Source organism: Heteronotia binoei, chromosome 8 (assembly GCF_032191835.1).
Source record: "Heteronotia binoei isolate CCM8104 ecotype False Entrance Well chromosome 8, APGP_CSIRO_Hbin_v1, whole genome shotgun sequence".
Lineage (NCBI taxonomy): Eukaryota > Metazoa > Chordata > Lepidosauria > Squamata > Gekkonidae > Heteronotia > Heteronotia binoei.
This window is the reverse complement of record NC_083230.1, coordinates 24478188-24502999: the sequence shown is the minus strand read 5'-3', so window position 1 is coordinate 24502999 and position 24812 is coordinate 24478188. Positions and strand designations below refer to the sequence as shown.

Genomic DNA, 24812 nt, shown 5'->3' with positions numbered 1-24812 from the left:
CCTGAAATGCACAAGTGCTAGTCTGACTGCTCTCAGTTCCAGAACGTTGATTGGGAGTCTGCTTTCTCTTGGGGACCATTGACCTTGTGTTGGTCTCTCTAGTAAGGTCACTCCCCAATCATCACTCCCCAACTCTTCTCTTGCATCGAGAAGAGTTGCAGTTCCCTTTCTAAGTAATATATCTTCCCCTGGTGGAGATTGGAGTTGATGGTCCACCATTGTAGGCTTTCTCGCACCACTAATGGCACTGGAATCCTGTGGTTGCCCTTTTCCATTATCTGCTGCTGAAAAGGTCGTAATAGATATTGAAGCGGTCTGGTGTGAAAACGTGCCCATTGGACAGCATCGAGGTTGGAGATGACTTCGCCAAGGTCAGCAGTGGAGATGAGTCCGTTTGGATGACTGTCTGTACCAAGTTCTTGGTCTTCCAAACCTTTTCCTCTGGGAGATAGAGGGCATTTGCTCAGGTGTCTATTATCATGCTCAGGTGTTCCAACCATTGAGTTGGTTGTAGTGGCTCTTCTTGAGATTGAGCAGAAATCCATTGTCTGTTGTATATCTTGAAGGCACTTCTCCCTTTTGGGGGAATGGATCAGATCGTTGAGATGTATACGTGTGTCCCCTGCTGGCGAACGACAGACACTAAATTCACGAGAACCTTTGTGAATACCCTCGGGGCTGTGGCCAGCCTGAAGGGCAGAGCTTTGAATTGGAAATGGTTCCCGTCGACACAGAATCGGAGGAATTTGCGGTGGAGAGGGAGGATAGGAATGTGAAGGTAGGCCTCGGTGGGGTCCAGAGATGCTAGGAATTCTCCTAGTTGAAGGGCCTCCGTAATGGTCTTGATTGATTCCATATGGAAGTGGTATTTTGATGGACCTGTTCAGGAACTTCAGATCCAGAATGGCCTGGCAGTCCCCATTTTTTTTGGGAACCATGAAGAAGATGGAATAGAGACCTTGGCCCCTCTGATCCTGTGGCACCAGTTCCATAGCCACAATGTCCAGTAGGTGGCTTATGGCTTGGCAGGTGATGTTCCTCCTGACTGGGTCCGCATGCAGAGGAGAAATCAGAAAGCAGTGGAGGGCGGGCCTTTTGAATTCTATGGCATAGCCTTTTGAAATAATTTCTAATGTCCAGAAATCAACTTTGGAGTCCTCCCATATTGACTGGAATTGAAGTAAGCGGGCCCCTATGGGGAGGGCCTCCCAGTCATGCCTTAGTAGACTTGGCATCTTTATCCTTGTCTGTCCTGTCCGATTGTTGCTTTTGGAATCTGGAGTTGGCAAAGGACTTACGAAAGGACTGCCTTGGTTGTCCCCAGGACGGCTTCCTCGAGTCTTGTCTTGGTCTAGATGATGATTAAGAGTGAAAGGATTGGGGGCCAAAGCTCCACCGGTCCAAACGTCGAATGTTCTTAGGCATGGCCTTCTTCTTATCCCTGGTTTCTACCAGGATCTTTTCCAGGGCTTCTCCAAAACGCTTTTCACCCTGGAATGGATAGGAGGCTACTATGTTCTTAGAATGTAGATCTGCCAGCCATGCTGGAAGCCAGATGCCCCTCCTAGCCACTGTCAATGCTGCCATTGCTCTGGAACAAAAGGTCAGTGTCCAGAGATGCGTCTGCAGAGAATTCAGCTGCTCTGAGGAGTCTGTTGGTTCCTTCAAGCACTTTCTTGCTGGCCTCCGGTAGCAACTGGGTGAGGCATCTGATCCACACTATGGCTGCTCTGGCTACTATGGAGTTGATGGCTGAGGCCTTTATTGCCATGGCTGTGGCCTCATGGTTTCTTTTCAGGGCCAGATCTATCTTCTTGTCCCAGTTGCCGCGTACCGTTCCATGCCCATCCTCTGCCGACAAACTCTGGGACTGCAGAGCCGCCACCGGACCATCTATTAGGGGGACCTGCAACATTTCATTAGCGAATGATGGTAAAGAATATAGTTTTTTTGACAAAGTTGGGGAACTACCTGTTGGAGTTTGGCTTTGCCCATTCCATCTTTAACTGTCTCTCAAAAGAACTCAGGGAAATGAAAAAAGTTCCGCAGGGCCTGCAAGACCACCCTTTTTAAATTAGCATATTCGGACTGCTAAGAAAAACGGTAATCAAGGATCCGCCAATGCGGTCTAAAGATCTATACCGCAGTATAACCGTTATTTACTGGATTGGTTTTAATTTAATGTTTTAATGTCTTATTGTTCTATATTGTAAATCTAAGGTTTTATTTATTACTGTATGTTTTTATGGAATGTTGTTAGCCGCCCTGAGCCTGCCAAGGTGGGGGAGGGCGGGATATAAATGAAATTAATAATAATAATAATAATAATAATAATAATAATAATAATAATAATAATAATAATAAAAACCTTATCAGATTACCGGTAGCGTGGGAAAAACTCAGAATTACCCCTAAATTTGTTCTTAGGATTAGTCAGAGGGCAAGATGTTTCCTGGTCCTCTGGTGACTCATATAGGTCCAGGGCTGCCAGCACTTTGGACAATAGGGATTGATATTCTTCTGACTTAAAGAAACGCGAAGATGGCAACATTCTCTATTTCTTCATCAGAAATAAATTCACCCTCCTCCCTCCCGATGTCTGGAATTGGGGAGTGCTCCCTGTCAGGGGGATCTTCACTATCTTCGCTGGTACTGGGGACCTGCTTCCTTGCTGCTTTTGTCAGCCAAGTGGCACCCCTAGATCTTTTTGGGGAGGGAGATCAAGAGGAGGCTCTGGATATGGAAGCCTGGGAACCTTCTGCACCAGTCTGCCAGACACTGAATATCGCAGACGTTACTGCCTGCTTAATCGAGTCCATAAAAATAGAGGAAAAATCACCCCATTTACCATTTTGATGAAACTAAAAATAAAAAAGGCAGTGGGGAAGGGAGAGATGGACTTCAGGGCACTGCAGTTCATTGAGGAGAAGGCTCAACAGAAGTTGGGTGCCTATAGCAAGCTTTAAATGGACAAACCAATTCTTTCCCATGACTTTCTGGGTAGAAAAAAAAAGATTGCTTAGAAGGGTTAAGGCCCTTAACAATCAGGGACCCACATATCTTCAGAACTAGCTCTCCTGGTAGACGCTCCCTCCAAAAAAGAAGAGATGAAGAGATTGGATTTATTCCCTGCCTTTCACTCAGGAGTCTCAGAGCAGCTTACAATCTTCTTTCCCTTCCCCTCCCCAAAACAGACACCCTGTGAGGTAGGAGAAGCTGAGAGCTCTTTCAAGAACTGCTCTTGAGAGAACAGCTCTGAAAGCACTTGTGACAGACTCAAGGTCACACCAGCATGTGGAGGAGTGAGGAATTAAACCCATTCTTCCAGATCAGAGTCTGTGCTCCTAACACAACTCTTGGCACAACTCTCACTTGATCAATTCTGGACCATGTGGCATACAAAAAAACACTGAATGCTATAGGTATGCTCTTGATTAACACATAAGGCTATAGAACAAGAGGCCTCAAGAATATCTCTAAGCCTTTGTCACTTCACTAAATTTCCTTGTGGTCCAGCATTGTTCTATTATTTTATTCTGTTCCGTATTATGAGCCAATATGTGTACTTACCTTTCTGACCTTTGAAGAAGACCAATTTAGGTCAAAATGCGTCAGGTCAAGTTGAGTGTGTTCCCACTGAAGTTTTATGATTTTACACAGGATAGAGGCTTATGATGGCCCTTAAATCATTTTAGCTTTCAACAATAAATACATGTATGTTGATTTATGATTTTTTACACTTTGTTTTTAATGTTCGGCCCTTTAATTGCATATTAACCTTTTAGGTTTCTTACTCCAGTTTCTGGTTTAAGTTTCTTTCCCTTCTTTGTTTTTCTCCTAACCACTATGCCAAACTGGCTCTTAACCACTACACCAAATGAAGAGCATTATGCAACTTCTGGTGACTGACCCCTACCGGGGGCATGAAGGATATTCAGAGAGGTTGCACAATAAAGCCTACGTCTACCTTTCAATTTGTGGTATTCCAAGGGGCTTGCATGGACTATCCAGGTCAGGGCAGCATGTATTTATATCCCTCATCAGACACATTGTAGTACATATTCTTATACTTTACCATTAACTTTCAAAATGAGCTCCCTCAAAATATGAAGACACAAAGCCAATGTGTTCTTTCCAGAAAAGGATTTATAATTCCCATTTTCTTCCACAAGATATTAACGAAGAAATACAGTATTTTGAATTTAAAGCCATATTACTAAAATCCCTTTCTGCAGTTGTTATACAATCTAACAGAACTTGTATCAGAAGCAATTCCAAAAGCAGATTACACCAGGACAAGATGACTACAAATCATGTTAGTTTCAATCAAGTTTACTATTTTTAGGTAAAGTTCTCATTTGGAATTCAAATATAAGGTCTGCGTTCTATGCATTTCAGGGAATGGAAGATTTGTCCTCACTTACCATGAAGCTTCTTTATCAGTGGCCTGGGAGTGGGGCAGTCCTTCTACTCCTGGGATACAGCTCTTGCTCGCCAAGGGCTGGCCTAGCACATGATTGATCCCAGAGGGGAGGGGCTTGTCCCCAGCTTCACAATTGTTCACCAAGGCATGACTCCCCATGCTTAACTATTCTTGAAGAATACAGAAAAAGCATACACTTCCCCCTGTTTGGGTACTAGTAAACTAACCACCTACCTGGGTCCTGCACCTAAGTTAAGAGTTTCAGTCTAACGCTTAATGAAGAAAAACTACTCAACACCCCCTCCTAAATTCTCTCTTTTGTTTGTAAAAGGAATGCCAAAAGGCTTCTTTCCCCAACGTATCTACTTGCGAAAGTACTACAGAAACTAGATGCCACTAAGAACATGGAAGCTGCTGTTCTCTGAAGGGTGGGGAGGACTGCCCCTTTCTGGGACCACTGAGAAGGAAGCTTCATGGTAAGAGAAGACAAATCTTCTGTTTTCTGGTGATCCTGGGGCAGTCCTTCTACTCCTGGGATGTAGAAAGGCAGTGTGCCCCAGGGTGGATCCAACAGCTTCCCATTCTAGATGGTGTGCTGCAAGACCCTCCTACTGCATGCCACCTCAGCCAAGGCTAATTTATCAATTTGGTAGTGTTTTGTGAAGGAATGAATAGACTTCCAGGTGTCTGCCCTAAAAATTGTTTCCGATGAAGGAAAAGCCCTGTAGGCTACTGAGGTGGCTACCCCTCTGAGCGAATGCACTGTAATACCTTAGGGCAGTTCTAAACCTCTGACTTTATACACCACTATAGTATATCCCCTAAACCATCAACTTAGAGTCAAAGTCAAGATTCTCTTGCCTAAAGATGCTTTCCTAAAGGAAACAAGCAATGCAACAGTAGATAACTGCGTGCCTATGGAACACAAGGCAGCTATCGCAGCAAGGGAGTTGTTCCTTGCAATATGGGAATGACTACTCACCTGCTTAATGAGATACTGTATGCAAAGTGTTCTAGCAACCAGAAAGCCATTATATAAATAATCGATCATGTCTATCTTTACAAACTTTTCAAGGAGCTACCAGGATACAGGAGTCTCATGGCATAAAAGTTTATACCAACATAAGCTTTCACAGACTGGTCTAGTTCTTAAGATGCAATGAGTGGATTTTCCTACATAACATGTCTACGTCTTAACTCTTTTTCAAGAATTGATATGTTATGGATTACAAAAAAATTGGGGTTGATGACAAAAAAAAAAAAGAGATTCTTCCTAAAATAAGTGCAGATCACAACCCAATAACGTGGTTTGCGAAGGACACCAAAAAGACTTTGAGATGGCGGATAAATGAAGATTTACTGCAGAAAAAAGAGGCAGTAGACGCTCTGGAGAAAGAGACCAAAGCTTTCTTCCAAGTAAATGAAAATAATGATGTCCAATACCAAACGGTGTGGGATGCACATAAGGCAGTAATGAGAGGCATTTTAATCACACTGAATGATGACAAAAAAGCTAAAGAAAAACAAATGATGGATTTACAAAAAGAAATTGGAAAGAGAGAGAGGTAACTAAAAAAAAGTCCAGGAAAAAAGAAAATCTCAAAGGAAATTACAATTCTACAAGAACAACCAAGACATTTATTAAATGAAGAAGTGGAATGGAATTTAAAAAGGCTTCAACAAAAATCTTTTGATAGCGCTAACAAACCGGGAAAATAAGTAAAATTATGGAAATATACAGTGTTTTTTGCATATGAGGACTGGGATTAATAGAGAATGATTAAAATAGATAACAACAAAAATTAAGTATAGTAATATTATAAGACTATTAATTAAGATAGAAAATAATAATGGTAAGTAATTCTGTTCTTATTTGTATTTTATTATAGTTATAAGTTTTTAGAAGGTTCTTAATAGGTTATTATTACCTTTTATTCTTTTTGTATTTTAAGTTGAATGCACCGGAGAAGTCATAAAAGGGGGAGAGGGAAAGGGGAAATGTGATGGAATATGTTTGATGTTTATTTTTGGAGGATCACTGATTAATGTTGCTGAATAATAAATCTTTTTACAAAAAAAAATCTGAAGAAGTGGGTTATAAACCACAAAAGCTTATGTTGCAATAAATTTTTCTTAGTCTTTACGGTGCTGCAAAACTCTTTTATTAATTGTGCTTTAAAGAGTATATATTTATTTTAAAGTTAAAGTCAGCTCTGTGGATCTCAGAAAACATAGTTTATCCTTTAATTTTTGTTCCTATGCAAACTTGATGGGCAAATATGTTGGTGTATTTAAAAAAAGTGCCGGGTTTGGAAATACTCTGAGAGGAAGATTCAACCCAAATCAACAGGTCTCTAAGATTTTTTTCCCTAGTGACAATGGGATAGAAAAATACCTACTCAGCCCCCTTTTTCTCTGGCAAATTACAACGGGAGCTCTATATGCACACACTCCACAAGCACTAGTAACTGAACTAAGTTTACCTTTATTCTGTGAAATCGAACAATGTCACCATTTTTGTAGATTTTTGGAAGGGCATCTCTGTTTTCATTAAAAAGTGTGCAAACCAACTTAGTGTCCGACTGGTCCACAATTGTTACCACTGAGCAATAATCTGAAAGAAAAAAAAGTTGTGAAAAATACAATAATTTCAGAAAGCATGGACTGACATGCAAAATTATTTGCTTTGCTTTCCCTGAACTCCTTATATTAAAAAAAATTAAAATAAGTACAAACATCAGCAAAATAAGAGTTTTCCTGAGAAACACAACCAGTCAGAAAAACTGTACTAAACTAGTTGCTTCCAAATCAGTGGTGAATCTGGGCTTTTGCCTGGGCAGGACCTAGGCTTCCCAACCCCCCCGCCCCTGGTGGGGGACTCCTGGGTTCGCAGCCTCATCTCCCGCTCTTTAAAAATCGGGAAGCGGGGGGGGGGGGTGGGAGAACATACGTGTAGGCTTCATATTGTTGTAGAGCTCCTGAGTCATTTGTAAAATGTGTGCCCCTTTAAGGCTGGGCAGGAAGCAGGAAACAGGAAGGGCTTCGGAGAACAGCCCCTCCCTTTTTTTCCTTTCGTTTTCACAGCAAGTAGAGTTCTCCGGAAGAAGATCTAGTAAGTATTTGTGTGTGAGAGAGAGGGAGGGGGCAGGGGATTCCCTGGTTTGGAGGCCCTCCCCCTCTTTAGAAAGCGTGGGGGGGGGAGGGAAATGTCTACTGGGCACTCTATTATTCCCTATGGAGAACGATTCCCATAGGGAATAATAGGGAATTGATCCGTGGGTATTGGGGGCTCTGGGGGGCTATTTTTTGAGGTAGAGGCACCAGATTTTCAGTACAGCATCTAGTGCCTCTCCCCAAAATACCCCCCAAGTTTCAAAACGATTGGACCAGGGGGTCCAATTCTATGAGCCCCAAAATATGGTGCCCCTATCCTTAATTATTTCCTATGGAATAAAGGCATTTAAAAATGTGTGCTGTCCCTTTAAATGTGATGGCCAGAACTCCCTTGGAGTTCAATTATGCTTGTCACATCCTTGTTCCTGGCTCCACCCCCAATGTCTCCTGGCTCCATCCCCAAAGACCCCAGATTTTTCTTTTATTGGACTTGGCAACCCTAGCAGGACCTGCAGAAGGAATCAATGTCACAAATTATGTCAACAGTGATCACTTAAAAGATTTTGTTTTCAGCAAATGGCACAGACACATCTGCACAACTGCACACCTTGGGAAAATTCATTCTAAGACAGAGAGCATAAGTTACTCAGCTTTTAGTTGTATGCGAAGATAGCAGAAGTATGTGTTGTCAGAAAAGTCGGCTTCCCTTAGTGAAGTCACCACTCAGCCCAGATTACACAAACTTCAAAATCCAGCAGCACCAGTTTAGAGATTGTGCACATAACAAATGGTGCAACCTGTTTTTAGATTATCTTGTTTTAATGTTTTTAAATTATTTATTAATATATGTTGTGATGCAGAATGGCCTATCTTATGATCTGTTCTGAACCTGCCTGCCAGGAGGGCAGAATATAAATTTGAAAAAATAAATAAATAAATCTAAAGGTATAAAGAAGTACTTAATATTCAAATGAGACGAAATGTTCTAAGATCTGATTGTCTATATTGGTAAAATATATTTCAGGTGGGTAGCTGCTAGTCTGCACTAGTAGTAGACCAAAATTCAAATGGAGTACAATCTTAAAGATCAATAAACATTTCCAGGGTATCAACTTTTACTCTGAAAGCTTATACCCTGGAACATTTTATTGATAGAAAAAAGCTAACACATGTCTCTGTCCTGTCCTACTGTGAAAGAGTTTTGCCATGGCTAATATATACTGTAAATTAAATGCCATCAAGTGACTTCCGGCTATCCTATGAATTAATGTCCTCCAAAACATCCTATTGTTAAGCCTTGTTCAGATCTTGCACATTGAGGGCTGTGGCTCCCCATGAGCCAATCCATCTTGTGTTGCCATCTTTGCCTGATGTCTTCAACTTTTCCTAGCATTATTGTCTTTTTCCAGTGTCTCTAGATTTTTCATAATGCAATCAAAGTACAACAGCTTCAGTCATTTTAGCTTCTAGGGAGAGTTCAAGATTGATTCGATCTAGAACCCACTTATTTGACTTTTTGGCAGTAAGCAGTATCCATTAAATTTTCCTCCAATACCACATTTCAAATGAATCAATGTTATTCCTGTCAGATCAAACCAAAATCTCTAATTTTTAGATGTAATTCTCCCGTTGCTGACTTTTAAAGGTACAAAGAAAAATAAATTCATATATTTAAAGCAAAGGCAGATTCATTACCTTTTCTCTTGACAGTTAAGAAGCTACATCATAAATTAAACATATCAGGACATAAAGACAAGTTAACTAGTCCTTCAAGAATATCAATCACATGTCTTGTATATGTTCTGAGGAACAGCAACTGCATGACAGTCATAATTACTTACTACAAATACAGCAAATATTGGAAGACAAATTTATTTATGGATTTCATGAAGAGGCAGCAGATTTTGAGGTCTATCTAACCAAAATACGTGACAAGCATCACATATCCCATTTAAACTCTCTTGGGCCAAATCTGATCAGCTACTTATTGTATTTAGAGTATATCTTTAAGACAGTTTGCAGCTGAAATCAATTTGGTGCTTATAGGTGTGGTGAGGTATGACTGTGGTTGAGAAACTTCTCAATGAATGGGGAGAGTGGTCCATTGGAATGTGGTGACTTTGAGTATTTTGAGATTGATAATAATTGAATGGTGATATATGTAGTATGGTTCTGTATATTCTGTATTTATAGGTGTGTGAAAGATGCCTCTTTGATAAAGAGCTAGTTGGAAATGGTGTCACAGGCTGGGGTTCCATCAGGGGCTGTTTGATGCCATACCGGTTTTGTGATAATTCTGGAAATGTGAAGTTAGAAGCAACATTTGAGAATTCTAAGGAATATTTCTTGTGAGGACAGAAATCTCTTGTCAAGTATTCCTTTGTCGAAGGAATCGGCACTAGCACTTTGAATCAGCCCACTGATGTGGGGAGATTGTTATTAAAGCTTCAATTTTCCTGGAAGTCTTTATTGTGACAAACTCTGAATAACTGAACACTGAGGAAAGGACTCTTTGAAATTTGAAGAAAGGACTCTTTGAAATTCACACCTCAATATGGAAAATTGCACTTTATTATTGTATATCATGCCATTTGCACTGAAAATGTATCATTCACACACACACACACACACACAGTTGTTGTATTAACCTACTGCATCAAACCTGGCTACATCTATTGAGAGGCTTCTAAGTTATGGCTTGTATATTATTTTTTCTATACATATTCGAGCCTGGCAACTTGCACGAAAAATTGGGAGATGCTTGGATATGTCCCTCCCTCCCCAAACAATGTTATTGTATTTATATACATACATGCTGTTCACATAAAAAATTTTTACAAATAGAACATAGTTATGCAGAAATAACATAGAGCCTTAGTACAATACAAAGTAAATAAAATAAAATAATTTAACATAAGGTAATAGAGGGGATTACAAGGCATTCAGTGAACCTTTATCAGGTTAGAATAATTTGTTTATGAATGGCACGCTGGTTGATTGAGGAAGAATGGGATCAACCTCAATTTTGTCTAAAATAGGATACCATTTAGCGATGAAATTCTGAGCTGCTTTCAATGGATCATTAATGTCTGTCAGCTGTGATTTTATCCATTGTAATAAAGTTCCATATTTTAATAAGCCAACTATCAGTACTTAAGACCTCGGCGGGGAGGGCGGGATATAAATCAAATAAATAAATAAAGTTATGTGGGGATTTCCAGTTCTGGGCTATAATAGTTTTAGCCGCAGTTATAACGGAAATGAGCGAAGAGATTTTAGAGGGAGATGCATTAACAATTTGCCAATTATTAAGAAGAATGACATCCATTTAACTAGGAATAGTAACACCAGAGATAGACTCTGTCTTAGAAGATGACTTTTTGACTATTGGGCAGTCCCACCAACAATGAATGGGGGAAGCTACTTGAACACATTGCCACCAGCATTTGGAATAATAGTGAGGATCAATATGGGCAAAATGTTGAGGGGTGCGGTACCACCTTGATATTATTTTATAGTTTTGTTAGAATATGTTGATGGAGTTGGTACGGTAAGCTTCACTTTCCCATATGTTTTCCCATTGGGTTGATGTAGCTGTTTTCCCATTTGCAGTCCCAACACTGCAAAGCATCTTCAGTATTATTTAATCCAATGTGATATAAACCTTAAAGAAAGATTAAGTATTAAAAAATCTTAAGCAATTCCTCTCTCTCGTGTGTGTGTGTACACTTATGTGTGTGGTGGAGAGAGAGGGGGGGAGAGAGAGAAAGAGAAAGTTATTATTATTTACTGATACTTCCTTCATTTTGAAGAAAATTAAATGATTAAAAACAATTGGTATTAACAACAGCAGCTGAAATGAATCTGAAACCTCAAAACAGAATGGTAAACAAGCTACTTTATGGAGATTTAAACAGTATGTTAAAATATATTCTTCTCACAGGAATAGTCCTAAGAAATTTAGCCTAATAAGCATGAAACTCTGAATTAATTTAGCTTTGGAAATTATCACATATCCTCGCAAACAATATCAAAGTACAGCAAATCTGCCAGAGAGCAGGTACAAAGAATAGATAGGAAAAGAAATTTTAGCATCAACATCTGACAGTTGGTTTTAAGCTCATGCACTGCCGCCTATCTACTTTTAATGAAATAAGGTCAAGAAACTGCACACTAGCAAGTTACACAAGATCTATAAAAATATAAACTGAAATTCAATTGCTTTTCAAAACTAGGAAAAAACAGTGGTAGCGAACATTTGCAGCTGTGAATAAGTACAAGGTTACTTGAACCAGGTCTTTTTTTTGTAGCAGGAACTTCTTTGCATATTAGGCCACACACCCCTGATGTAGCCAATCCTCCTGGAGCTTACAGTAGACCCTGTACTAAGAGCTCTGTAAGCTCTTGGAGGATTGGCTACATCAGAGGTGTGTAGCCTAATATGTAGAGGAGTTCCCGCAACAAAAAATGCCCTGATTATTTCAATTCAAACAAGATAGGAAGCATAAAATACTTTCTCTACACAGAGACTTCATATTGTATAAGGAGAGAAAATACATTAGCTCAGCAAAGTATTACTTGAACCTGGTATTTAAAAATACAAACACTACGGTACTAACAATTTATGGTACTTTGTTCTTTGTAGAATGTGTGTAGTGAATGGCCTGGACCCACACTCTTGTTTTGCGGATGTAAGTCCTTGTGACTGAGCTTCATCCACAGAAACGGCAGTGTAGATCCAACCCTCATACTTCCAAAATTATTATTTTTTAAACACACAGCTTGGGAGTTCTTCCAAACCTGGCCACCCTCAATTGAAATTGAGATTATAGAGCTGAGGACAGAGAGCTGAAACTAACTCTCTATTGCTAAGTGGCATGAAAGTAAATTAAAAAATACGAATTCATATTTTTGTGAAATCCTAACTACTGCTTTACAGAACCTTCTTCTTGATTTTGAATAACAACATTATCTTACAGCTCGAATGAATCCAGTTCATTCCTGTGATGAAACAGGTATTGCTATTTTTCAGAATTCTTCTTATAAATGACGCAGCGAAGAAAGCCATTTTTATGAACTATGCCTATTCTATAGGTGTAGCAGGAAATTCCTGCAATAAGCAGTTAACGGTTGGTTCAGTGACAGATGAGGCCTGAGGCAAGATCAGGAAAACAGCCTTTTCTATATTTAAGTAACACGCGCATGGATCAGGGCCAAGTGGCTCATGCCAAAAGCTGTGGGTCTGATGACAATTACAGGCAAGACACCAGCTTTTATACTGTGTTAAAGTTATACATCAGCAAAATCAGATAAACTGGAAACGCATCATAAACTGGCAACACGTCACAAACTAGAAATGCATCACAATACAAGTGGGACTTTTCGGTACTTTCCACACATGGGAACACTGTTTGCAATCCTGTTCAGTAAAAAGACTCCAAGAATCCATTCTCTTGGGTCGCAATACATCTACTTCTGTTCCTTTAAGCTACATGTTGTAACATCAGTTTTGCTAGCTAGCTAACCACAGACATATTTCACATATACTTAAGGCGTCCTTATGCTGCTGCCAAAATAACTCTAATCCTACCCTGCTCCTTATCAATAATCACTTTAGATTTTTATTTTCGTACCCTTCCTATCACCTGCCACATAGGTATATATACCAAATTACTGCATACAGCAGCAAAAATATGAAGAGCTAAGTCCCACCACTATAGTGTCACGAAGACAGGGCCAGCTCGCCCACTAGGCAAACTAGGCGGTTGCCTAGGGCACAGGGAGGGTGGGGGCACAAATTGGGCTCCCCCCGTGCCCCAGGCAAGCGCCTAGCTTGCCTGCCTCCTCTGCCCGCTGGCCACCAAACCCTCCCCAGGTGCAGTGCCCGCCTGCTCCTCCCCTTCCCTTCTCACCCTCCTCGCCATGCCACCCGCTGCCTGTGCCTCCTCCACTGGCCCGCCACTGCAGCTACTGCCGCCTGCCACTTCTTTCCCTTCCCGTCGCCACCCCCCCCCCCCCCACGCGCGATCACAGTGTGCCACGCCTGGGACTTGCCGGCCATGGCATGGCTTGTGTCTTATCTTTTGAAGGACGGGCTGGAGAAGCCTTCAGCGCGGTCTTGGAATGAAAAGATACACGCCAGGTTGCAGCCAGTACAGCCCAGGCATGGAGCTTTGTGATTGTGTGTGGGGGAAGCGAATGGAAAGGAGGGGCAGGCGATAGCGGTGGGCTGGCTGAGGAGGCACAGGCAGCGGGGTGCAATAGAGCAGTGGCCGGCAGCACCTGCCTAGGGTGTCACGTGCCCTTGGCCCAGTGCTGAACAAAAAGGTAAAAATTCACAAGCATCTCACTGTAAATCTAAAACATCAGTGTGATTTGCACACATTTTCCATCTAAAAAGAGCCTACTCCTAGGTGTAAACAACTTACATGGTAAATGTTATGTTTTGATATGGCTCAGGGAGCACAAGCATTCCTGAATTTTAATCTTTGCATAGGCTGATTTGTAGGCAAAATTCAGAAATATTACTCAAGTAAAGTTTTAACACTATACTAGAGATTCTGTTAGTTTTTAGGTTTTACATATGTGGGTGAAAGTATCAAACTGAATGAATCTGTAGCCTCTTGGAATTAGTCAGCATATCAGTTGTTCAGAAAGTGAAAAATAAATTGATAGAGGGGATGAATGGTTAAATTAAATGTATATAGGTTAAATTAAACGTATATAATGTCTATGTTACCCAATTTATGACACTAATATATTGACAGTTTACAGGAATAAAAGTTCTGAATAGCTATACTAGAGCTCCTTTTGCTATAATATAAACATACAATTTACAAATTAATCTATTGTTATGTGCATTAGATGAACCATTATAAAACAGATGAAAGTGGCATACATTTTAATCTACACTACTTAAGTAATAAATTAGATTGGCGTTTCCCAATGACAGGGTCGCGAGCCGGCACCAGGCCTCACAGGCCTCGATCCCAGGTTGTAAGGCCTCCCACCGACCTCCCCCACACTCACTTTCCCACCCAATTTCAGGCTGTGTAAAGCCCTCCATCCCCCTCTCCCCGCCAACCACCTTGGTGGCGGGGAAAATGGTGCGCGCCGAGTGCTGACTCATCACTCAGGCAGGCCAGCGGTAGATCAAAGGGACGGCGTCCGAAAAGGGTTACACAGCTACTCCCTTCCCCACACTTCATGGATGGGAAGGAAGTGTGGGGGCGGGAGCAGCCGTGGCACCCTTTTCGGACGCTGTCCCTTCCATTTGCTGCTGGCCTGCCTGAGTGATGAGTCAGTGCTCGGCACGGGCCACTTTCCCCACCAACGAAGTGGTCAGTGGGAGGAGGGGGAGGGGGGCTTTACACACCCTGAAATTGATCTGAGGTTGGGAAGGGAGGGAGGAGGCACAGGGGCAAGCACGATGCTGCAAGGGGGAGGCGCGGGGGGGCAAACTAGGCCTGACTTCCCCCTGGTCAGCAGAGTGGCTAGAGTCAGCAGTTTAAAAGGTAAGTTGCTCCCGTTCCATTTTTCTTTTCTTTTCCTTTCTTCTGTTTTCCTTTCTTCCTTTTGTCCCTCCTTTCTTTCACTCCTTCCCTCCCTTTTCCTTCCTTCCTTTCTTTTTTCTTTTTCTATTTGTTTCCAACTCTCCCCCCTCCCTCCCTTTCATTCATTCATTCATTCTTTCTATCAGTCTTTTTTCCCTATTTGGTTTATTTCCCACTCCCCTTCCTCTGTCTCTTTCTCTCTGTCAGTCAGTCTTTCCCCCTGTCTCCTTCCTTCCTTCCTTGCCATTGCTAATCTGAGTACAGCGGGGTGCGAGGGAAGAAGCTTGAAATGCCCTGCTATTTCATGTTTCCCCAGCACTGCCATTTCATCTTTCTTTCTTGAGGGGTGGGGAGAGAAGCTTGAAATGCCCCACCATTTCATGTTTTCCCAGGCTGAGAGCATTTTATATTTTTAGTTTTCTGCTGTGTGATCCCTGTGCTTTTTCTTGATGTTTTATTTTTAAAATTGCACTGCAAAATCCCACTATTCTCCTACCTTTCCTAAACAAAATGTTGCAAGTGTTTTAGGCTTGTTTGTGCATCATTTCCTGTCTCCCGGCTCCACCCCCAAAATTTCCTGGCTCCATCCCCAAATTTTAGTGGGCCATGAAGTGTAAAAATAACCGAGTCACGGGGGGGGGGAGGGGGAGTTTGGGAAACCCTTAATTAGATACATGCAGAGCTTTTTTTTGAGCAAGAACGCACATTAGGGGGTGTGGCCTAATATGCAAATGAGTTCTACAAAAAAGTCCTGGATACATGGTTTGGAAAACCACATTTTTCTCTTGCATTCAAATATGCATTTGTATACACAGACAGAGTAGCAATCACTGTTGAAGATACTAACCTGAATCAGTTTGCTCTTGCTACAAAAAACACTTCTTTAGCAATAAGGAAAACATGACACTACTTTAAACTACACACAAGCACATCCAATACTCTTATATGCAAATACAAAAAAATTAAGCTAAAAATGAGATTATGAAATTTATGAAAATAAATTTTGGACAAGCCAGAAGCTGCTTCAAAATAAATCAAAACATTAAAAAAAACTACCAATAGCATCTGGCTAGACAGATGCTTTAATGTTAATGCTTGTAGATTGTTCATCAGAAGAAAAACAACTTGCTTACATTATCTATGCATTGCTTGTTTAAGAACTCTTCAATTTTAATTTTTTTTAACTATCAGAAGGGTTATAAACTACTGGACAGATTCAAGCAGCAAGAAGAAGTTTTGAAAGTAATAGTTATTTAGTATAATTGTCTCTCTTATTTTTTGTCCCCAGCCAGAAAAACTTTTGTTTCATTAGCCAATTCAATGTTAATATTGTAGCATGAATCTAAAGTATGGATTCTATTCATTAAATACAGTGAGTATTTTTCCCCAGAATGTTACTCCATCTATGTGCCATACCAATGAGCTCTGCTACACCAATTTCAGAATGTGTACTCAATTCTCAGTTTGTGTGAACCCTTCCACAACAGACTATAACCTATATCTCAAGACAATAGCAATCAGCATTTGAGATTTTATTCATATGTGCCTTTCTACCAACCTACAAGAGCAGGTTGTGAGGCTTATCATATTTATTCAGTCTTAGCTTTTTGGTTAGTTCACTAACGCTTTCTTATTTTGAGTGGTGCACATTGTATAGCTAAGGAACATATGTAAGATTTTGCAGTTTCAGATTTGAATTTAGGGCAATGTTCAGTCTGCATTTGAACAACGTTTTGAGTATCCAACCATTTTTCTTTGGCTTAAGTATATGAATTTTTTAAAAAGAGTCCAAGGAGCAAATCTGAGGCAATTTCTAAAATCTGCATAGTTACATTTCTGTTGATATTTCTCTCTCCAAAGGGGCTGGCTCCCCTGAAGCCACTTATTTGTACATTTTAGCTTGACCTATTAACCCAAAAGTGCATCAAGAAATCATATGGGAGACATATTGATTAGGCACACAGCATTTCTATATTAGAGTTCATTTTCATGTATAGTTCCAGCTGTTGAAACTAGCTTCCTGACACAAATTGTTAAGACAGCAGCCAGCACTCCTGAGGGGCCATTGTTCTTGCTGCAGAAACTGCTACATAGCAAAAGGATATTTCAAGAGGCACGCAAAAGGCAAGAAGAGGACAAGGGAATGTGCCATCTGGAATCTGCAAAGTCACATCTTGAACTTGCAAGCCAAAGGACTTCTAGACAAATCTGCATTTTAAAAGAATTGTATATTCTGTATCAGACTGTAGAATGCAATTCTGAAAAATGCAAGAGAGACATTTTCACATTCACTCAAGTAACCTGAGAGGGACTTATCCAATAAAACAGGGACAGGTCATCAGGTCAGGCACCTGAGGAACCAATTATAACTGTTTTGCATAATTAAGGTGAGGTCATTTCATGTATAAAATGATCTGAACTTCCTGTATTCCTCAGAGAACCGTTGGCTCCTGAGGGTCTTTATCGCTCTGTACAGTCTCTATCTCATTAATTAATCAATCAATTTCCATTTCTCACAGGACTCCAATTGTGCTCTGAATTGGGCAGCAGAGCATGCTTGGCTCCCAGGTTGTGTGCAACATCCCAAGCAACTAAGAACATAGTTCTCTCCTCCATTTTCTCACAACCACCACTCTATGAGGTAGGTTAGGCCGAGGCAATGTGACTATTGTAAGGTCACCCAGAACACTTCCACAGCAAAAGTGTGGATTTTAACCCAGGTTTCTCAGAACCTTAGTCAGACATTCTACCTCCTACACTATGCCAGATATATACCTCTACACAAAAGATGGCCCTCACTCAAAACCATTTGCAACATTCTTATCAGCAGAGCTTTTGGCTTCTCTTACTTGCTGTTTCTCACTTTTAGCTAAGCAAAGATGCGGCTATTTAACATGGAGGTGCATTCAGTATTTACCGAGCTGAATAAATACCTGAAAAATATCTTATTGGGGATTTCAGGGATTTCCTAAGCCAAATCAGATTCTCTGATCTGTAATCAGCTGCCAATATAGAAAATCCCAATAAAAGCTGATATTATTTGGTTTCTATTGAGCTTAGCACAGCAATATCAAATTGCAGCTTCTTCTGGCTCATGGTTTAAATTGTAGGGCAGGAGAAGTCTAATGCATTTAAACTTCTGCCATGATCTGAGGCCTAGTGCAGCCTAGAGGCAAGGAGAAGCCTGTGTAGGAGTAGATACAGGAGTCTACATCTTCCAGGATTTCTTCTGTCCCTCTGATTGGATGACAGAGATTTTGGAGGGAAAACTGGCCAAGGAGAGGTAGGACCTGGGAGGAAAAAATAAAAGGCCAACCCACAGACAAGGTAATGTTCTCTCTAGAAAAGACTGCATGAGAGAAGGTGGGTTCCCTCACTCGAGTGAACCAGAGTGAGTGAACTGATTTGAATTAGAGAAAGGGCATGCCTCCTCAGACATGTCATGTTTTTTATTTATTTACACCAACCTTTACTGGTTCTTATTTCACTGTTGCACTAAATGTTTTACTACCCACCAGTTGTTCTAGAGCACTTATATTAAACTTTTTGTTGTTAAACTGCCTGGGTCCTCACATCTCTTTGGTCACAGTTAAAAGGTCCTCTCTAACAGGGAAGTTACAGGGGTTGGGTGGGTGCTCTGGGCTGTCAGTAGAGTGGTGGCAGCCAGTAGAAGGACCTTCCCGGTTCCCTGTTGTATGACAACTCCCTTTAAATACATTTTGCAAGCCAGGTTTGCCCTTCTGGATTCACTCACGCCACATCTTGCAAAACATATTTGAAAGAACCATCCCTCTAAGTTAAGTGCAAATTGACTTGGGGTGGGGGAAGATCCTAAGGTTGGTTCAATATGCCAAAGGAGAGGGATCGAGTTGAATGCCTCCCATGCAAGCTAGAGGCATTAAGCTGGCAGCAGGACTTGCCAGGGTGACCTTCTATCTGCCCTCCAAGTTGTGTGCAGATTAGCTGGGGGGGGGGGGGGAGAGAGATTCTAGGATCGATGTACAAAAGGGGAAGGAGTGGCAGCAGACCTCACCAGTATGTCCTTCTGTCTACCCTCCAAGTTGTATGCAGACTGGCTCTGGGAGTGGGGGGAGATCCTAGGGTCCATGTGCATAAGGGGAGGAAGTGCATCAAAATCCTCCCTGCAAGCTAGACCTCCCCAGATGTCCCTTTACCTGCCCTCCAACTTGTGTTTAAACCCTCCAGGCAGGAGAAGCTGAACACATTTAAAGGGACCGTCCCTTTAAATGTGTTTTGCAAGCCACCGCACAAGTGAACCCGGAAGGCTTGCAAAATGCATTTGAAGGGACCATCCCATTAAATGCTGAGTGGATAAATTCAAAAATATCACAAAATACCAGTATTTTTGGTATTCAAATTTTGGTATTCAAATATTCAGTGCATTCAAATTTTAAAAATAATGATTATTTTCTGCACACCCCTATTTTCTAAGGCTACCTAAAACCAATGAGTTCTTCAGTGTAATTGTTTTTGTTCATTTTTTTGTAAAGAAGAAGAAGATGAAGAAGATATTGGATTTATATCCCGCCCTCCACTCCGAAGAGTCTCAGAGCGGCTCACAATCTCCTTTACCTTCAAGGACAACTTCTGCCAGAGCTATGGCTGACCCAAGGCCATTCCAGCAGGTGCAAGTGGAGGAGTGGGGAATCAAACCCGGTTCTCCCAGATAAGAGTCCGCACACTTAACCACTACACCAAACTGTAGTTTTCAACTTATCCTTAGTATATGTTTAACCATGTCTAAACCAGTGAATCTCATAACAGGGAAGCTTTAACTTGCACCTGTTAGTATTAAATCTGAGTGATAAGCCTGCAAGTTATAACTGCTGGAGTTAACCAGATTTTAATAAAAAGATGAACATTTTGTTTCAATGGGGTAAATCCCATCAGAATGCAAGACTGCATGCCAAATCTTCTAGATTAGGGTCAAATCTGTCCTTCTAAACACTAACTAAAGCAACAATGCAGCAGCTATGGCTACAGGGCAAAAACCTCACTTTGAAGGATACCGGTCATGTGATCACCAGCCTATCAACTTTTATCCCTATTGCTAAAGTGGTTCTCCACAAGACCTAGTCGCTAAGTAAAGCTGTCGATCTTCAGAAGATATATTGTTGTTTTTAAGTGTGCAGAACAGTGGCTAAGACATTGATCAGGAAGCCTGGTTCAAATATTGCCTCTTCCATTAGCTTCCTATGTGGCCTTAAGTAATTCTAGGTCTAAGCGATAGAGAGAGGTTGGTAATGTCACATGAAGGGTAGCAAATCAAGATTTCTGGGTAGAATTCTCTGCAATCTAGAGGAAATTATTCACAGAGGCATGTAAAACAGGGAACATAAAAGTATTGGGAAGGTAAACAAGACAGCCAGCATGGTGTAGTAGAGGTTAAAATGACAGAGTAGAATCTGGGAGACTGAAGTTCCAACTCCCATTCCGCCATGGAAGCCTGCTGTGAACTTGGGCCAGCCACATTCTCTCTGCCTATCCTACCTCACAGGGCTGTTCTGAGGATAAAATGGAGAGAATATTGTAAGTCAGTTTGAGTCTCCACTGGGGACAAAAATGGAGTACATAAATTAAAAAGTAACAACAAACAACAGGCCAGTATATTAAAGCAGTAGAAATAAAAGGTAAAATATAGTTTGAGAAATTCTCTATGAAGGAATCATGTACAAGTTTTATAGTACATACACATTTGCCTTAACTATATTTCTGGTTGCTACATGTCAAAAGCTGGAGAAGATGCAGAAAAACAACTAAAATGATGGGGGGTGGGGGTGGAATTCTGTCTGAATTAAGCGGAGCTTGTTAGATTAGTAAGAGTTAAGAAGAATCATAAAAAGATACGTGACAAATGGAGATTTCAACAATCAATGGCTCACAAATATTAGTTGGCAGTGGTATCACTAGACAGAATTTTAGAAAAAAAGATTGCTTCGCCTTTAGCAGTAATAAGGGAACTGACAAGCCTTAACTATGAACAGCTACCCAAGTCTCATTCCAAATTATCTAGCAGGAGCAAAGAAATCTACACCAGCCACACAAATACTCATACTCTGGCGAAATAGTTATACTTTATCCCAGATCAACAGTTTGATGCTTTGACATTCACAGCATTCAGTGTGGGGAAACATAAACCAGACAATATGAATGGCATTTTGTATTTGTAACAGAACTTAAATGCACTGCTAACAATAATGAAGCACCTTTCTTTACCAAAAGAATTCAGACAAAAGACAGATAAGGGAACTGTTGGTGGTTCTAACTTCTAAGTATGCAAAGGCGCTTGGGTTAAAGCACATGAGCTGCTCATGTAATAGTGCTGCAAACGTATGACACCTTGAAATCAAATCATGCTACCATAATATTTCAGAAAGTCAAAAATCACCAACAGGCATAAAAAGCAATAAATTGCAATCCATTACAAAATTATTTGCCTATATTCATATGGGTTGAAACAGCCTGCATGGTTTAACACTATAGAAGGTAAAGGAGAAATAGGAACACCAGAAACCATAACTACTGCTGTCTTATCAGAGTCCAGCCTGGATCAAATTGTCATTGCATGGACTATATTTTCCATCCTCAGCTGTGTCTTAATAGCAGGTAGTCTGCCCGACATTTCCATTTAATATATTCAAATGAGTGCCTTTTCTCCAAGCAATTCATTGTCTACAACCTGCACCCTTCTTTTTTCAGCTACAAGGAACAAGAAAGAGGAGGATATCTGTCTCACAAGAAGTAACATTTGAAAACTTCAGTAACACACGTACAGCAATATACTGAAGGATAGAAAATGATAATTCTTTCAGCTGCGTATGGCTCTCTCAAGAGAACAAAAAACCCTATTAAAATTAAGAGCTTAAAAATGTAGCACAGATTGCATTTTTCTCCATTCTACAGCCCCAGCACAGTTCAGTATCAAAGGACAATAAACCATGAGAATCTAAATATATTGTAAATGCTGTACATAAAGGACTAAAAAAAAATAGCCAATATTAATGCGTCACGACTGTGTGCTGTTTCAGATGCCTTTATTTATTTTGTTTTACTTGTCTCGTTCAAGTCTGACATTCTACAAACTTTAAAGTTCAGTGAATTTAGAAAGAAAGAATAGCAGGAATATGGAGGTGAGACCTGTTCATAAAAAAAAACTATTTTTTAAAATTTCCATTCTTTGCATGTTCCTTAAGAGGATCCCAGCTGATTGTCTATGATAAAAATTTCAGTTGCATATGAACTTGGCAAAGAGGGAGATATCACAGTCAAAGTGAATAGTTCCTGGAAGTAAATGCGGATTGATGGAATTTCATAGAATAGAAAGGAGACCAATTTGTATTGATCAAATAGCTCGTCTGACCTATTACTGGAAGATGACTTACAAATATTCAAACCTAGTCTAAGTATTACACCAATCATGTGAGCACATCAATAAGGACTTGATAAATCTGGGTTTCTCCTCTGCCCCCCGTAAGTTACAACACACAAGTGGTACTCTGAGTTTGGCTTGGTAGATCTTGAGCTGTGAAGATAGTAATTTTGAACAGAATTACTGCTTAATTTTAGAAATAAATCCTCTACATTCTCACAATCTCCACCCCACAACATAATCCCTTCCCTTTCTTCATTCCTATTAAACCAAGCCCCTGACTTACTCCACTCTTTTAGTACTCTCTAAACTATATTTTCTGCATAAATTTCCATGGTCTCTTTTGACACTTCTAGCACGAAATGGAGGTCTAAGTAAAACTGCATTTCTGCTTCTTCCAGAACTGCAAATTAAAAGAATGTTCTTTCCTATTACAGTCTGCCTGTCACATTATGAGAATGTTATTTTATAGTACTAAAAGGTTGACATTTTAAAATTTTTGAAAGCATTATTGGAAGAATCTTTTTTACCCTGCTGTTAGAATAAGCCACCCATGAATGATTCACTAGGCCATATTTAATTCCACTGAAAAACAGATGACCCATAGCGGACTAGTCCCATTCCTAAACTCATGACTGCAATACAGTTTGAGAGCATTAACTAATTTTACTTTCAATTTAATTTGGAGGACAGAAATAGAAAAAAGCATAGGATAGAACACTGGCATTTGCACATACTTACTAAATCTTAACACTACTTTTTATTGCTACATTCATGCAGCAAAAATCAGGCATGCAAATTATTGTATTTCATAATTGTTAGTAACAGGAATGTAGAATCATGTTTCAGTACTCCTGCAACTTCATGTTCAAAGTTCTTCCTACAGATGATTGTTAAACTTTCTGAACTTTTCAAGACCTACATGCAAAGTAACTCCACTGTACTTTCTGAGACCCCAATATAAAGCAAAGGATTCTCACAACAGTTAACATCAAATAACTTTATACATTACTTTTTAAAGATTACTTCTTAAAGATACAGCATCATTGAGCAACAGACCATTCTGCAAATTATGCAGCAGTAAGCATAAATATACCCTCAAGCTTCCCAAGCTTACCCTCTTTCTCCCTCACAAGTTTTTTTTTTTAAGGAACCAATACTATCCACTGTTTTCCTTGGTTCTGAGTAATCGTGCTTTAACCTAGACACTGGAAATTTTAAACAAAAGAAAGATGCTTATCTACTGTAACAACTCTCCCATGTTGTCATTACAAATGTTCCAAAATGTTGAATTTCGCACTAACTGTATCAAAGAGCAAGCACACATAAAGCTGTTTTCCATTGCTGGCCCACAACTAGGAAATCTTTCCAACAAGGATCACCTTAAGATGCCCAATTTCCTATGCAGTTAGAGCAGGAGTGTCAAACATGCAGCCCGGGGGCTCCTATCACATCCTCAAGCAACTGGCTATCATCTGCTTCCTTCTTCCTATCTTTTGCTTCCTTCTGCATAACAGCTTGCTTTGCAAGGCTTGCTCAATCGCACAGGAACTACAGAGCAAAACCTCTATTTTCTCCATTGGCTGAGGCTCCTCCTTTGGGAAGGAAGGGGGAAGGCGGAGCTTGCTTTGCCATGGCTGAGGCTCCTCCCTTGGGAAGGAAGGGGGAAGGCGGAGCTTGCTTTGCCAGGCTCTCTCAATCACACAGCACAGCTACTGAGCCAAGCCTCTCTCCCGTCTATTAGCTGAGGCTCCTCCCTCCCGATCCCCTGGGGAAGGAAGGAAAGAGCCAGAGCTTCCTTTGCCCAGTTCCCTGGATCCAATGGAAGAAATACAAAGAAAGCAGCTTTAAGACCAACATGTGCTAATGTTTTAAGCATTTTTAAAGTTTTTTTTAAAAAAAATATGCAATTGTTTCTCTCTGTCCTGTTTATATCTCTGCTACCTAATCTTAAATAGGTTCACATGGCCTGGCCAAACAAGATCTCATTTATGTCAGATCCATCCCTCATAACAAATGAGTTCGACCCTTGAATTAGAGCTTAGAATCTTCCTCCAAAGACTTGCAAATATCTTTCTTCTCCAGAATATTTTGTTTATGAATTCTTTTGATTTTGGAAATTTTCTACAGTATTATCTGCAAAGGCATTTTAGTGGTCATTTCAAAGCACAGTTTACCAGCCTGTTTAAGCCAATGTTTAACTTTTCATTTGAAGCTAACAAAAATAATGGTACATATTACTGTTTTCAAAATGAGAGGAATGAAACGGAAGAAGGATTTGCTTGTCACAACTTAAGAAAAAAAGGGGGGAGGGGAGAACCAAATGAGCTCA

At 40.4% G+C, this 24812-nt stretch overlaps 1 protein-coding gene across 1 annotated transcript in view; it reads right to left on the bottom strand.

Annotated features, from left to right (window-relative positions):
- Positions 1–24812, bottom strand: part of POT1 (protection of telomeres 1) — a 135703-nt gene that overhangs the window by 82431 nt on the left and 28460 nt on the right. Inside the window, exon 8 of the mRNA XM_060244811.1 lies at positions 6907–7037. Coding sequence (XP_060100794.1) covers positions 6907–7037 — 131 coding nt within the window. The remainder of the gene's footprint in view (positions 1–6906; positions 7038–24812) is intronic.